Consider the following 17233-nt stretch of genomic DNA (forward strand, 5'->3'; position numbering starts at 1 on the left):
ACCTGTAATCCCAGCACTTTGGGAGGCTGAGGTGGGTGGATCACGAGGTCAGGAGATCGAGACCATCCTGGCTAACACGGTGAAACCCCGTCTCTACTAAAAATACAAAAAATTAGCAGGGCGTGGTGGCAGGCGCTTGTAGTCTCAGCTACTCGGGAGGCTGAGGCAGGAGAATGGCGTGAACCTGGGAGGTGGAGCTTGCAGGGCACTCCAGCCTGGGTGACAGAGGGAGACTTCATCTCAAAAAAAAAAAAAAAAAAAAAGATTGTCTTGTTTTATGCATACCACTCATACCACTGGTGGGAAATTTCATTTCGAATTACTCCCTAGGGCCATGGAGTCTTCCTGCATATTTTGATAATGTAGGTTCCCATTACCTTTGGTAATAAGAAAATATCTTTAAAACAAGTTAGCCTTTCCTGTTGTTTTTATATGGAAGGACAGGCTGTTTTCCCTCCTGTTCATTTAACTATTTCTGCTTTTCACTATTCTTCCTCTGTTTTTGTAGTTTTCTTTTTTGCTTCCTGTCTCTTTTATGGTACTACTTAAAAGTGCTTATTTGCTTTGAATTAAAAAGCGTCATTGCGGCAGGAATATCTTTTTAGCCATTGGCTGTTAGCTATTTTGCTGTTGCTTACTTCTAAAAATAGTCCAGATAAACAAATCGTAAGTATTCAGCACTATTCTAATTCTGATTATTGACTATACCAGTACGTTGATATATTATAAACAGCTTTTACTGATTTTATTTATTATTATTATTATTTTTGAGACGGAGTTTTGCTCTGTTGCCCAGGCTGGAGTGCAATGGCATGATCTCGGCTCGCTGCAACCTCTGCCTCCTGGGTTGAAGCAATTCTCCCATCTCAGCCTCCCTAGTAGCTGGGATTACAGGCGTGTGCCACCACACCTGGCTAATTTTTGTATTTTTAGTAGACACGGGGTTTCACCACATTAGCCAGATTGCTCTCGAACTCCTGACCTCAAGTGATCCGCCCGTCTCGGCCTCCCGAAGTGCTGGGATTACAGGCATGAGCCACCGTGCCCAGCCCCCATCAGTTTTCAAAGTGTGGTCTGTGAACTTTCTGAATGTTCCCTGAGGCCTTCTGAGGGTGTCTACAAGATCAAAACTATTGTCATAATAATATTAAGACACTACTTGCCTTTTTCACGATATTGATATTTGCACTCATGGTGCAAAAGCAATCATAGGTAAAATTGCTGGTGCCTTAGCACCACGGATCAAGGCCAAGGCTCTAGACGGTTCTAGTAGTCAATGTATTCTTAAAATTGTGTAAATGCCAGTATCACTTAAAGAGTCTTGAAGCAGTAAAAATTAGTAATTTTATTAAATCTCAACTTAGGAGATGTCTTTTTAGTACTTTGTGAAACAAAATGTGAAGTACGCGTTACTGCATACTGTGCAACAGTGATCTCAAAGGACGGCATTTGAGCAATTGCTTTGTGCTAACCAGTCACTTTTCTTTCCCAGAACACCACTGATTCACAAAGTATGGTTATACAAACTTAGGAATTTGGCAGATGTTTTCTCAAAATGAACAAAGTAATACAAAGAAAACAACACAGTATGTATTTCCAGTGATAAAACCCCAGTTTTCAAAGGAAAGTTTGAATTTTGGAAAACCAGTGTCCACGACTGTGAGTTTGACAGCTTCCAGATACTTAGACTATTTCTGAGATCAATGGTGATATTAACAAAAGTAATTTTTTAACATATCATGAAATATGTCAACATTTGGAAGATGTGTATTACTCAGTGAACCAGTATTTTCCAAATGACCAAAGCACAGTATTAGGAAATAATACATGGTTAACCGTTTTAATGTAATAGAATGCAAAATGTTTTTTCATATGGTTCCAGATTCCACATTGCAAATAACTCTAAGAAATTACCACCCGTCAAGTTTGGGTTTGGTATCAAAGAAAAATATTCCCAATAATCTAAAAAGGCTATGAAAGTAACCCTCCCTTCTCCAGCTACATAACTTTGTGAGGCATAATTTTTTTCACAAAATGAAATGAAAACAATATTGCAACAGATTAAAGGTAGAAGCAGATATGAGAATCCAGCTATCTTGTATTAAACCAGAGATTTTGACAAATATAAAACAGTGTCACTCATCTGACTAAATAAATTACTTGTGGCGTGGATATATAGTTTTCATGAAGATACTGTAGGGGAGCCAGAGATCACTTCCAACTCCCCTTTAGCTCTTATGTGGGTTCTTTTGGCTGAATCTAGAAACCAGATCAACACCAGGAAGATTACAGAAGAAAAGCATACCATTTTATTAGGTCTGTATGTACATGGAGATCTACCCGAGAGAAATCAGAAGAACTGACCAAAGCAAGATGCTTTTTTACTTTTTAGACAAAGAACAATAGATTTGAGAAGAAATGATAAGACAAAGGGGATCTGGCAATGGGCAGCAAACTTTTAGGGGAGTCACTAGGAGACATATGGGGAGTGTAAAACTGGCGGAAGATAAGTGTTACTTTGTTAAGTATATTTAATCAGGTCTGTGCAACCCTCAATTCTCAGTCACTGGTGATAAGGGCTGTATTTTTGCCCTGGTATGGAGAGGGTACCCTCCCAGAGGAGCCTTCATGACTTGCTGCATGGAAGAAGAGATGAGTCAGCTACCCATTTCTGAAACTACAATTTCTCCAGTGTTGTCAACTCATATCAGTGGTTTGGCATATTTTGAAATGACATGTCTTTCATTACTTCAGTATATTATGTTAATATGTGAAATGTTTGGTTTTAAATAAATAAATATTTAAACATTCACTTTTATTTTCGAGTATGGTAAGTATCAGAGATACAACTGACATAAGGAAAAACTCTTTGGGACTTAAAGAATACGAAGGGGTTCTGAATTGGAGAAATGTTGTATCATAGCTTTTCCTCACCCACCCCCCACCCCCAGCATTATACTATTTCCTCTGTTAATCACTTGTCAAGCAGGCTGTGAGGATGCCACTTGGTTCAGTACAGTCTACATGTTTAATGTATATATTTTGAGAGTATATATTACATATCTGATAAGTGCTAAGTAATTGAGTACACAATGGGAAGTAAGCCAAATTTTATTTTTTTTTCTGTATTCTTTTTCTGTTCTGTTAACTAAGCATATTAAAGGTTAATTTTAAAGATTGGGGCTGGGCTTGGTGGCTCACGCCTGTAATCCCAACATTTCAGGAGGCCGAGGCAGGCGGATCACCTGATGTCAGGAGTTTGACACCACCCTGGCAAACATGGTGAAACCCAGTCTCTCCAAAAAAATACAACAATTAGCGGGTGTGGGGGCAGGCACCTGTAATCCCAGCTACTAGGGAGGCTGAAGCAGGAGAATCACTTGAACCCGGGAGGCGGAGGTTGCAGGGAGCTGAGATCGTGCCACCGCACTCCAGCCTGGGCGACAGAGCAAGACTCCGTCTCAAAAAAAATAAATAAAATAAAAAATGGTATGTCTTCACCATGTATTTTGTACTACAGTCTGTATAAGGGAGAAAAACAAAGAAAAGGTCAATAAAAAGTCATGTTCAGAAAGTTCTAGTTCTCCTAATCCTCACTAATTAAATTTTTAGACCCCCCTACAGGTGAAAAGATTATTCATTTTTTATCTGCAGTCCAGTGCTCTGCCTCTGAGCTGTAACCCCTCCTGTCTTCATTTTTAATAAAGAAGGTCGGGTGTGGTAGCTCATATCTGCAATCCCAGCACTTTGGGAGGCCGAGGCAGGTGGATCACGAGGTCAGGAGTTTGAGACCAGCCTGGCAGATATGGTGAAACTCCATCTGTACTAAAAATACAAAAATTAGCCAGGCATGGTGGCGGGCGCCTGTAGTCCCAGCTACTCAGGAGGCTAAGGCAGAACAATCACTGGAGTCCAGGAGGCAGAGGTTGCAATGAGCTGAGATCACACCACTGTACTCTAGCCTGGGCGACAGAGCGAGAGTCCGTCTCAAAAATAAATAAATAACAATAAAGAGAGTTTTTTTTTTTTTTTTTTTTTTTTGAGACGGAGTCTCGCTCTCTCACCAGGCTGGAGTGCGGTGGCACGATCTCGGCTCACTGCAGCTCCACCTCCCGGTTCACGCCATTCTCCTGCCTCGCCTCTCCGATAGCTGGACTACGCGCCCCCCCCCCCCAATTTTTTTTTTAGTAGATGGGTTCACCTGTCTCGATCTCCTACCTCGTGATCCCCGCCTCGCCTCCAAGTGCTGGATACAAGCTGAGCACCGCCCCAATAAAGAGAGTTTTTAAGGAAAACTGGACAATTCATTTTCTCATAGCCTTTCCTTTTTTTTTTTTTTTTTTTTTTTGAGACAGAGTTAGGCTTTTGTTTCCCAGGCTGGAATGCAGTGGCGTGATCCTGGCTCACTGCAGTCTCTGCCTCCCAGGTTCAGGCAAGTCTCCTGCCTCACCTCCCGAGTAGCTGGAACTACAGGCATGCACCACCACTCCCAGCTAATTTTTTTTTTTTTTTTTTTTTTTTTTAAGTAGAGACAAGGTTTCACCACCTTGGCCAGGCTGATGTCGAACTCCTGACCTTGTGATCCGCCCACCTCGGCCTCCCAAAGTTGTGGGATTACAGGCGTGAGCCACCCCACCTGGCCTCTCATAGTCTTTCTGAAGTGTCAGAAAGTAGGACTTTATTGTTAAAGTGTTCAATTGACATGCATTACCTTTAGTTCTCATTTTTAATACAGTAAAGATCTAAATTTTTAGTTATGTATTTTTAGATTTGTGATACATCAGCAAAACTGTAAAATCAGAGTCTAAAGTACCTCTATACTTACTATGTAGGAGTTTGGACTGTTGTATTACTTTGCGTTTGATGATAATATGTAGGTTTCTTCATGTTTATGGCAATTAACATGGCTGTGATTTATTCCACTACAGAGTTGTTTGCTCAACTTGCATGCAATGTTTATAAAATTGTTCTTTTGGAAAAAAGTATGATTTGCTTTTTACTGTTGTTCCTAGGACTGCATTGTAGGAAATAGAGAAATGTTTGTGTTTTGGTGCTCTCCAGAGCAAATAGTAGTTGTGTAGTACTTGGTTGTTGTTACAGGTTAAGTATCCCTTATCTGAAGTTCTTGGGACCAGAAATGTTTCTCATTTTAGATTTTGGAATATTTGCATATACATAATGAGATTGGGAATGGAACCCAAGTCTAAACACAACTGATCTGTATTTCACATACACCAGGTTTGTGCGTGTGACAAAGTTTTTACAGCATTTTTGATCACATGAGATCAGATGTGGAATTTTCCACTCTTGGAGTCATGTCAGTGCTCAAAAGATTTCAGATTTTAGAACATTTTTTATTTTGGGTTTTTGGATCAGGATGTTCAATCTGTATTTACAGATATGGCTCGTGATCCCCAATGATGATTGTTATAATTTAGTGTTACGATTTAATGGAGGTGGCTAAGAGTTATAGGGTATAACAGTTTAGACTTTTGGACTTGGATTTCAGATCTACTTTCTCCTATATGACTTTGGGCAAGTTGCTTTTTCTCTCAGGGTTTATTTCTCTCTTTCATGAGGGATATGTGTCCCTCATGATTATTGTGAGGATTAAATGTTTATTATATTTGAAGACTTGATAATGACCCATGAGATAGTTAATGACAGCTATCATTTTTAACCTTTGAACCAAAGATTCAACTGGTCATTGCTTTTTAAAATTAATTTCCTAGACCAGGCACTGTGTTTACTTTAATATGACTCCCTTCAATCTGATCCTTTCCTCCTAAAATATGTAAGGGTAAATGGTGGTTTTATTGGCAAAAGGAAAAATAATATTGGAATGTACCCCTTGGAGAGAAGAGATCTTGGCGTAATATTTTATTGACCTGTTTTGAACAGACAGATGATACCAATCATACCAGTTTTCTAGAACTGCCATAACAAAATGCTACAGATTCGGTGACTTAAGAAATTTATTTTTCACAATTCTGGAGCTTTGAAGTCCAAGATCAAGTTGGCATGTGTTTTCTTCTTAGGCCTCTTTTCTTGGCTTGTAAGGTGATCTCCTTCCTGCCTTGTCTTCAAATGGCCTTTCCTTCTTTTGCATCCTGGTGTGTCTCCCTTTTCTTATAAGGACATCAGTCATATTGGACTCAGAGCCCATCCTGTAGGCCTCATTTTAACATAATTTGAGAGTCCAGTCTCCAAATACAGACACAAAGAGTAGGGCCCACACACATGACCTCAATTACCTTTTTAGAGGCCTCATCTCCAAATACAATTACATTTTGAGGTATTGGTGATTGGGACTTATGAATGATGGGAAGGAGTACACAGTTCAGCCCATACACCACATATTCATAAGAGCTAATGTTTATGGGATGCTGGCTATGTGCCAATTACTGAACTAAATGCTTTACATATATAATCTGATTTTATATGCATATTAACTTTGTAATTATTAGTGTCTGTATTTAGAAAGGAGGAAATTAAGGCTTAGAGAAATTAATAAGATGAAGAGGTGGGATTGGAATCTTTTGGGCTATGGTGTTCATGCTGTCTCAAGTAAAACCTAAGTGCTACAAAGTAAAAGCACAAGAGAAAAGGATTAGAGTATAAAACACAAACCTATGTTATTTTGCAGTTTCCACTAAAGTCTTGTTAGTAAACAACCTGTGAAACAGAAAATGTAACACCAGCCCTGGTTGATGATTAATTTTTTCTTTAAAAAGTGGTGCGAATTTTAGTTTTTAGATTGGAAACAGTGAATGAAATTTGAGATTTTAGCACATGATTGTAATTAACAACAGATTGATTTTCCAGTTGCTCAAAATATCTTTCTCCTTTTTATTCTCTTGCAGAAGATTCTAGTGTTCCAGAAACTCCAGATAATGAAAGAAAAGCAAGTATATCATATTTCAAAAATCAAAGAGGAATACAGTATATTGATTTGTCTTCTGATAGTGAAGATGTCGTTTCCCCAAATTGCTCCAATACAGTTCAAGAGAAAACATTCAACAAAGATACAGTGATTATAGTGTAAGCCGATTAATAGATTTATTATATTTGCATGTGTGTGAGATTTTCCAAGAAAAAACCTACCTAATTTGAGATATTTTGATGACTTCCTTTTTTTTTTTTTCTTTTTTTTTGCGCCACCTGCCTTTCTTGGCCACATCTTGGTTATTTTCTCTAACTTATAGTCATGGAGAGGTACAATGTGTGTATTTTCTGGATAACAGTGATTTTTTTTTTTTTTTTTTGATAACAGTGATTTCGAGAGCAGATACTTAATTTCCTTATTATGGAAGTTTAAAAGAATTATTTAGCTAGTACCTTTGATCACGTATAACTGCTTTATGATTTATTCTTCAGTCCATGAATCAAGTCATTTTAACATGTTTATTGGAAACACTCCGAGCTAGGCACTGTTTTATGATTAGAAATATAATAGTGAACAAACCATCCCCAGCTTCCTTTTTGCCCTCACACAGCTTATATTCTAGTCAGGTAGAAAAGTAATAAATAAAAGATGTAGTGTGTCAAAAGATAAGTGTTAAGGGCAAAGGGAAGAGGAATAGGGAGTTAGGGTCAGGGAATGGTTTCTTTTTTTCTTGTTTTTTCTAGAGATGGGGTCTTGTTGTGTTGTCCAGGCTGCTCTAGACTCCTGGCCTCAAGCAGTCCTGCCATCTCGGCCTCCTAAAGTGCTGGGATTACAGGCGTTGGATACCACACCTGGCTCGAGGGTCAGGGAATGGTTTCTAAAGAGCATGGTCAGAAAAGCCTCAACTGAGAAGACAGTGCTTAATTGAGAAGACAGTGCTGGAACAAAGACATAAAGGAGGTGAGAAAGTAAACCATGTAGATGTGGAGGAAAGAGTATTCCAGGCATTGGGAATATCATGTTCAGTGACTGTATTATGCCTGGTGTTTTTGAGGAAAGTGGGAGGGACATGATGCAGAGTGAAGGATCTGAAGCCATAGTGTAAAGGATGAGATGAAGGAGGGGCTTCATCACATTAGTTCCATAGGCTGTTTGGTTTTTATTCTGACTGGGTTGGGAATTCCTGGGAGAATATTGAACAGAAAGGTAAAATTATCTGAGTTAGATGTTTAAAAGGTCTTAATGACTGTAAGGGAGCAGTAGTAAAAGCATCAATATTGTTGTAATAACCCATCAAAAAATGATGGAGACTTAGATGAGGCTAGTGCCTGTGGGAGGGATAATAAGTGGTTAGATTCTGGAATATACTTTGATGATGGAGCAAGAGATGATTTGTTGCAGGATTTCATGTGGGTTGGGAGATAAAGGAGTCAAGGATCACCCTAAGATTTTTGGCCTGAGCAAACTGGAAGGATGGAGTTCCTAGGTACTGAGATAAAGGTGACTGTTTCTGCTGTGGGTGGGCAAACACCTTTTGAAGTGAGGTCAGCAATTCATTCTTGAACATGCTATGATTGAGAACACTCCTAGACATCTAAATGGAGATGTCAAGTACGTATAAATTAGATTTGGGACATTTGAGTTCTGAGGAGAGATTACATGTCTGAATTTACTAGTTGACAGCGTATTGGTTTGCTATTTAAAGCCATATGATCAGTTGAAATCAGTGTAAGGGACACTAGTACAGTATAGCTGAAGAAGGGAAGTCCTCTTGGTTGAAATACTGAGGCTAGGAGAACTCTGGATTTTTAGGATCAGGGAGATGAGAAGAAACCTGTACAAGGTTCTAAGGAGGAGCAGCCATTGAGGTAAAAGGCTACATGGTCTTCTAGAAGTTAAGTGAAGATAAAGTGTTGTAAGAAAGAGCAAGAGATCGGACTGTCTACTTCTGATAAGATGAGGACTTCATCTTAAAATGAACTTTTCACATGAAGCTGTGATAAACATGCCTCATTCTGAAATTTACTCCAAGATAAAATGTAGTGAAGATCCTGCATGGTTAATCCTGAGGAAAATTGGCATATTTTGGAAAAGCTGTAGAAAAGTTGCAAAAATATAATGCATTATCAACTCTCACAATCTTTTCAGAATTACCCTTGTTAGTGTTTTCCCACAATTGCATTATCACTCTTCGTAAACAGCAATTACAATTATTACTGAACACTTTGCCTGCAGTATTTTCTCATTTATCTCCTAAAAACAAGGTCATTCATTCATTTGCATATTAACAGTAATATTTCAAACCCAGAAATACCAATTAACACTATTACAATCCTGTTATCTGATATACTTTTCATATTCTGATTTTGCCAGTTATACCAATAATGTCCTTTAGAGCATTGCTACTCAAAATACTGATTTATAAATAAGGAATATGTCTTAGAATGCAAATCAGGGTACTGATTCCTTCACCAAGAATATCTTGCAGTAAAAAAAAAAAAACAAAAAACAGCTGAACTAAGCAATGTGCTCAGTAACGTTGTTTACGTTCTGTTGCTAGTTCCTTATGTTGTCATGGACAGACTACAGTTGGAGAACTAGCAGTCAGTCCCTGGACCATATTTTCAGTAGTACTTTATGGTAATTTTTTTTTTTTACAGTAGATTTAGTTTGTCATATCTCTTTAAACTCATTTAATCTGAAACTATTTCTCAGTCTTTTTTTGTTTCTCGGGATGCTGACCTTTGAAGATAATAGGCCAGGTTTTTTTAGAATTTTTCTAAATTTGGGTGTAACTAATGTTTCTTCATGGTTAAATTTAGGTTAAGTGGAAAGAGTACTACATACTACTACCTAAATGATCTTGTGTCTTCCTCAGTGTGTCATATCACCCTGAGGCATGTGTCAGGAGGCACATGATATCCATTTCTCCCATTATTGCTGAACTTTGATGACTCAATTAACGCGGCGCCTGCTAGGTTTTGTCTGTCAAGTTACCATTTTTCCCTTTGTAGTAAATAAGTTATCTGTGGAGAGATAATTTGAGACTGGGTAATAGTCCTATTTGCTAGCCAGCTTTCACTCAGTAGTTTTAGTATCTATTGATTTTTGCCTGATTAATTTATGATAATGATGGTGGCAAAATGGTGGTATACTAACCAGTGTTCTAGAACTTACACTTGTATTTGGTAGTCTGTAATGTTCCCTTTTCTCCCCATTTGTGCATTTATTTATGTGGTACAATAAATATCAAAATGAAATTATAGATGTGTACTTATTCAGTGGGTTTTAATTTATTACTATTATTATTCATTTTGGTGCACAAATTTCTCAGTTTTGGCAGCTGAGGGCCCCTTCAAACAGGCTGTTGTGTTTGTTTGAGGGATTCCTATCATTTTCCTTTCTGGAACAAGGTATCCGAGACTTGTACGTCTCCTACCTCAAGGCTGAAATTAAGATTAGCAATTTCTCCAAGTAGTTCTGGTTCTTTTTAGTAGGAAATGATACTTGGAAATCTAGAAACTTGTTTTGTGTTCTTTCTTTGCTGCTGGTGAGGTAGGAATTAATGTCATTGCCCTTTCAGCAGAAGGACCTAGGAAATACTGGGGTGTAGGGGGTTGGAGTTAGGGAGAGAGAGAAGGAAAAATGTGAAAATGTGTGGTTTTTTTTTTTAATTATTTGTTTATAATGATACTGATAATTCTAATCTCTCACTACAGGGCTTTTCTTTGCCTCTCATTCTGTGTTTTCTTCTGACAGTGAGAACCCTGACTTCTACCAGTATCAGTATATTTACTAATCTGCTCAGTCATCGAGTATGCATAAAATAGTTTTAGAATAGCTACACCCATACTACTTGACCATTGAGGGTATATAGTCAATGCACTTGGATTATTAATTAATCAATTTAAATGTTTTGTTATTCATTTGAAATACCATTAATTATTTTGTATTCCTTTTAGGGTTTTTCCCTTGTTCTTTTCTTTTAAATTTTACTTTCCAATATTTAAAATATGAACAAGATTCCAAAAAATCAAAACTCTACAAAGGATATACTCAGAAAAATATCACTCCCTCACTCTATCCTTTCTCCATTCAAACCTTAGAACTAACCAGTTTGTTTAGTTTATTGTCATACTTTCGTGTATTTTTTTCTTGTTTCTTACACAAAAGATAGCATACTACATGTGTGTATATTCATTTGTTCTTTGTTTTATTTACTTAGCATGTATGTATATATCTCCTGGAAATCGTATCAGTTCTAGAAATTTTTATTATTTTTTGCAACTCCATAGTACTACATTGTGTGAACGTTCCTTACTTTATTCATTCATTCCCCATGTATGGGCATTTTGGGTATCACAGTTTCTTAAGCTTGACATTTATTGACATTTGGGGCCAGATAATTCTTTGTTGTGAGGTGCTGCCCTGTACATTTAGGTTGGTTAGTTAAGTATCTCTCACCTCACCCCAGCAGATGCCAGTAGCGTTTCCCTAGTCAAGACAATCAGAAATACCTCCAGACATTGCCAAATATCTGCTTGCAGCAAAACTACCCCCTGCCCCCAACTTTGAGAACCCACTGATGTAGATGCTAGAAACTCTGGCAGTAGATAAAATCTCCTAGGAAGCACTCATAGACAAGAAAGAACTGAAGACAGAATCCTAGGTAGCTTCAGCAGTTGAAGAAGGTGAACAAAGGAAGAAGAGCCTGTTACAGAGATTCAGAAGGACAGGCTGAAAGGTAAAAGGAAAATCAGAAGTAATGTTGCAGAACCCATGAGGTGAGGGTGGGGCCAAATTTTCAAGGATATATTTGTCAACAATGTACAGGGCAACACAGGAAAACTTAGATAAGCAATGAAAAGTTTTTATTCCATTCAGCAGTTTAAAAGACATTATTGTCCTTAGAGCAGTTTCACTGAGTGGTTGTGCGAAAGTTATAAAAACAGTAAGTTTGAGAACTCCATAAGAAAGGATGTAGAAAGTCAGTCTAATAAAATCTGTGAAATAGAGGAGAATTGGTTTTTTTTGTTTTGTTTTGTTTTGTTTTTCTTGCTGCTGTGTCCACAGTGCCTGGAAACTCTGGCACATGGAATTAATTGAATTAATTAATGCAGTCTTGAGCACATTGCCGGCTGGGGAGGAAGAGCTTATGAAGAGAGAAAAGATTCAGGAGAAACATAGTAGATAGTTAAAGCAGAGTCTTGTAGATGTAGAAAGGGCTAGAATGCCTTAGCAGTGAGAGGGGACTTTGTCTTTAACAGGAAGGAACTTCTTTATCTGAGACTGGAAAAAAGAGCAAGTGGTCAACTCTCTTGTTCTTACAGGTTTTTTTCTTTTGTTTTGTTTTGAGACGGAGTCTCGCTCTGTCGCCCAGGCTGGAGTGCAGTGGCGCAATCTCGGCTCACTGTAAGCTCCGCCTCCTGGGTTCACGCCATTCTCCTGCCTCAGCCTCTCCGAGTAGCTGGGACTACAGGCGGCTGCCACCACGCCCGGCTAATTTTTTGTATTTTTTAGTAGAGACGGGGTTTCACCGTGGTCTCGATCTCCTGACCTCGTGATCCGCCCGCCTCAGCCTCCCAAAGTGCTGGGATTACAAGCGTGAGCCACCGCGCCCGGCCTTTTCTTTTGTTTTTAAAGTTTCAAGCATACAAGAAAATGAAATAGTATATAATGAACACCGGTATACCTTCCACCTAGATTTCACAGTTGTTTTCCGTATTTGTTTATTGTGTCATCTATTACTATTTTTAGCTGAAGTGTTTTAAATTACAGACATCGCAGCATTTCTCCCCTTAATACTGGTTATGTATCTGCCATCTATCAATGAACAATTCTCTAATATCATTTAATTTGTACCTTAGGTTCAGATTTCGTGTATTTTATAGCTGATTTTTTTTTAAACCAAGATCTAAATTACATTTGGCTATTAGGCTTCAACTGTGTTAATCTAGAATGGGCCACTCCCCTTTTCTGCTTCTCTAAAGAGATCAAGTCTTTTCTCAGAAAAAATAGGTTTTTCTTTTTCTTTCCTTTTTTTTTTTAGACGGAGTCTTGCTGTGTTGCCCAGGCTGGAGTGCAGTGGTGTGATCTCAGCTCACTGCAACCTCTGCTTCCCGGATTCAAGCAATTCTCATGTTTCAGACTCCCTAGTAGCTGGGATTACAGGCACCCGCCACTGCGCCGAGCTAATTTTTTTAATTTTTAGTGGAGATGGGGTTTCACCATGTCGGCCAGGCTGGTCTTGAACTCCTGACCTCAGGTAATCCACCCGCGTTGGCCCCCCAGAGTGCTGGGATTACAGGTGTGAGCCACCGCACCCGTCTGGTTTTTCTTTTTCTTCATGACATTATTTATTTTCTATCACTTGTATTTCCTGTAGTCTGAAAGATAAATCCAAGCCATGGTGATATTTCATGGTCAGCATCAATATTTATTACATCATGAGGCACATGAATTTGTTATTAGATCATTGAGTCTGATCACTGGATAAAGGTTGTGACAGCCAGAAGAGTAAATATCTTTGAAAGTGGTTATCCAGGGCAGGAATTATAAAAGGATTTTAACCTGAATGCTTTCATTTTCTCAGTCACCTAAGAGGCAAAGTCAAGTAGGGAGCAGGGAATATAGAGAGGCATAATGAAAATTCAAAGTTGAGTACATCAGGAATGAGAAGTCTGGTATAATAATGCAAAGGAAATGCATGTGATTGTCTTCAAATATTTGAAGGACAGGCATAGTGATAAAGGAAGAGGTGTATTTGCCTCATTACTTTAGAGCGGTTTCTCAGAGCTGATCTCAGGAAGTCAACCTAGAAGCTTTTGAAATACATACTCTGGCTAGGCACGGTGGCTCACACCTGTTATCCCAGCACTTTGGAAGGCCAAGGCGGGCGGATCGCTTGAGCCTAAGAGTTCAAGACAAGCCTGGCAGAAACTGGCAGTAGATAAAATCTCCTGGGAAACATGGCAAAACCCTTGTCTGTACAAAAAACACAACAGTAGCCAGGTGTAGTGGCAAGCACCTGTGGTCTCAGCTACTCAAGAGGCTGAGGTGGGAGGATTGCTAGAGCCTGCGAGGCAAAGGTTGCCGTGAGCCAAGATAGCACCACTGCACACCAGCCTGGGTGACAGAGTGGAACCCTGTCTCAAAAAAAAAAAAACACACACATATTCCTGATCTTTGGAAATTTGCTTTTAGATGTTCTTAGGCATCACATGTTGTGCCATAAAGGACACAACAGAAATGACATGAGTACATATAGAGAAATTGCATATTCTAGATATGTGTCTAAGAGAGCTATTCAAAAATAGAATTAGCAGCATAGCAAAGTCTGAGTTCGCTAATGTTAAGAATATACCTAAGTATAGTCCCATCTTGCTTTCGTTCTCTGATCTCTATAACTTACATTCATTTGTTACTGTTCTAGTTCTGATCTCTAGAGTGCCTACCATGTTTGAAAACCAAAATTTCAAAATGAGATTTTTTTGTTTAGGGAATAAATGAGTAAAATTTGACTCAAGATGCCTTTTATAAAGGATAAACATATGAAGTTAAGTAGAACAGGAATAAATTTAGTTGTTAGAGAATAAACCCTCATATGAAATAAATGTTGCCTGTTTGCTGAGGAAATGTTTTGTTTCTGGCAGAGATTCCTATATTGAATGGGACCATTCTGATTTTAGGAGTTAGATCCTGATCACACCGGTAGGCCTGAAAATTACTTTATCTTTGTATCCATTTAATCTTCATAATTTCTTAGGATTAGCATAACTTCGTCTGATATGGAGAGTATTGGTGAAAGAAGATGAGTAAAGAGGAAGTGGGCATGCAATAAATGCGTGTGAATCCTAACAAAATAAATGCTAGGAAGTTCCTTTTGTTCTTCTCCATCCCAGCTCAGGGTTGAGATTTTTTCAGTGTATACTGATGTTGGTAATGTCGATTTTTCTTTTTTTAAAAAAAAATTTTTTTTTTTTTTGAGACGGAGTCTTGCTCTGTCGCCCAGGCTGGAGTGCAGTGGCGCAATCTTGGCTCACTGCAAGCTCCGCCTCCCGGGTTCACGCCATTCTCCTGCCTCAGCCTCTCCGAGTAGCTGGGACTACAGGCGCCCGCCACCACGCCCGGCTAATTTTTTGTATTTTTTAGTAGAGATGGGGTTTCACCATGGTCTCGATCTCCTGACCTCGTGATACGCCTGCCTCGGCCTCCCAAAGTGCTGGGATTACAAGCGTGAGTCACCACGCCTGGCGGTAATGTAGATTTTTCACATAACTACACTGAAATGGAAAAAAAAGTTTTCTTTCTGACATGTATAGATTGCATTTACTATTGAAAAGAACTGCAGATGTGTTGTACCATGTATACACATAGACACTGTAATGAAATAACATTAGTAATACATTAAAAATGTTTTTTCCTCCTCTAAAAATATTTTTAGTTCTGAGCCATCTGAAGATGAAGAGTCCCAAGGCCTTCCTACCATGGCACGTAGAAATGATGATATTTCAGAATTGGAAGACCTTTCGGAATTGGAAGACCTTAAAGATGCTAAACTTCAGACTTTGAAGGAACTTTTTCCACAAAGAAGTGACAATGATTTACTTAAGGTTATATTCTTTTATAGTAATTGGTTATTGTAGCTGTAATAATGATAAAATCTCTCCTGCATTCAGTGCTATAGTTAGTAGTGGATAGTCATTTTTCTAAAGATGTCTTATGTTTGAAGATATTAACTATTAAATCTAAAGGAAGTAAATGCCAGAAATTTATTAATTGAAAGTCTTAACTTTTTAATAGATGACGTTATTTATTTGTAAATATTGCAGTAATTAAAGCCTTAATAGTGAACATAGGTTGTGAGTTTTTTTGTGTTTGAGTGTTTCTAAAATGCATAACCTCCCCATTTCCATTAGAAATACTCAGAAACGTCAGGAACCACCTCACACAACTGTGACAAGGGTTTGCAGTGGCATTTAGTGCCCTGAAGCCAGTGATGCTAAACACCCTGCAGTACTAAGGACATAACTAAGGATATCCATAACTAAGGATAGTCCTGCCAGTAGCACTCTTGCTGAGAAATACTGATTTAACTACAGAAACAAAGGAGTATAGTTGAACTGTAAAGTGATGTTTAGGTATCTCTAATTATAAGAGTAAATAAAAATTGACCAATTTAGTTTAGGTAGAGAATAAATTTCTGAAGATTAATAAACAGTCTATTCCTAGCTCTGCCACTTATTAGTTGAATTATGTTAGGGGAATCATTTAATTGCAGGTCCTTTGTATTTTCACCTTTGTATCTTGTCATCACTGCTACCACTACCAGTTCTCCTCCTCACTATATGAGGCTTAGGAGTTACCATATCTGTGTGGACTAGGCAGGTAACTTTGAAGTGGTAGATACTAGTATGCTATAGAGTACATACTCTTTTTAAAAGGGGTAGCTGCTGTCTAGCTTCAGTGGGACATGGCCATATGAGCTGTCAGTGATAGCCCATTTTTACTGGATACTGAGATTTTTCAAATAAAGCCATAAGACTGGATTTTTATTGAGGGTTGGTCACCACTTTAACAGCTATATTCCTATGCCTAAAATCACCCATTTAAAATGTACGATTTAGTGGTTTTTACTATATTTATGAAATAATGCAACTGTCATAATCTTAGTACATTTCAATGACACCCAAAAGAAACCTTATATCCATTAGCAGTCACTCTCTAGTTTCGTCCCTCTCCCAGTCCCAGGCAACCACCAATCTTTTTTTTTTTTTTTTTTTTTTTTTTTTTTTTGCCTATTGTGTATATTTCATATAAATGGGATCAGATATGTGATATTTTGTGACTGGCTGCTTTCACCTAGTGGAAGAGATTCATCGCTGTTGCAGCATGTCCTTTGTTCCTTTTAATGCTAACTAATTTAAAGAAAGATAAAAATAAACATGCTGTTCAAGCCAAACAAAACATGTCTGTGAACCATAGGTGGTCGTGTGCCTGCCAATTTAAGTGTAGATTATGTTATTTTTAATCTATGTTATTTTTGACATGAATCCATTGGATTTTTTCCGCCCAGATCATTTAGATACCGTCTTACTATTAGCTAAATGAAACTTTAGTGATATCTTGAGTCTACATTTTCTCTGACAGTAGTGTTACTTGTCTGCTAATGTGATTTTTTTTTTTTTTATGGAAACAAATGTAGACACGAGGGCTAAAGTATTTTAAAGCAGTAATAAGGAAAGAGCTTCCTATAGAATAAACATGGAGTATTAAAATATTCAACATAAATTGCCAAATCTCAGTTTAAAAATACTTTCACTTGATTGCCAATTTTTAATGTAGTTC

General features: G+C 38.1%; 1 protein-coding gene across 3 annotated transcripts in view; it reads left to right on the forward strand.

Annotated features, from left to right (window-relative positions):
* SMARCAD1 (SWI/SNF-related, matrix-associated actin-dependent regulator of chromatin, subfamily a, containing DEAD/H box 1) overlaps positions 1 to 17233 on the forward strand; it is an 85444-nt gene that overhangs the window by 12028 nt on the left and 56183 nt on the right. For 2 of the 3 annotated variants that reach the window (XM_030819133.1, XM_030819134.1), the window contains exons 3-4: positions 6864 to 7041; positions 15330 to 15498. In XM_030819133.1, the coding sequence (XP_030674993.1) occupies positions 6864 to 7041; positions 15330 to 15498 (347 nt within the window). Of the gene's footprint in view, positions 1 to 6863; positions 7042 to 10930; positions 11631 to 15329; positions 15499 to 17233 lie in introns of those variants that run through there. The other variant, XM_030819135.1, reaches the window with a different exon arrangement.

The sequence above is a fragment of the Nomascus leucogenys genome, chromosome 9 (genome assembly GCF_006542625.1).
Source record: "Nomascus leucogenys isolate Asia chromosome 9, Asia_NLE_v1, whole genome shotgun sequence".
NCBI lineage: Eukaryota > Metazoa > Chordata > Mammalia > Primates > Hylobatidae > Nomascus > Nomascus leucogenys.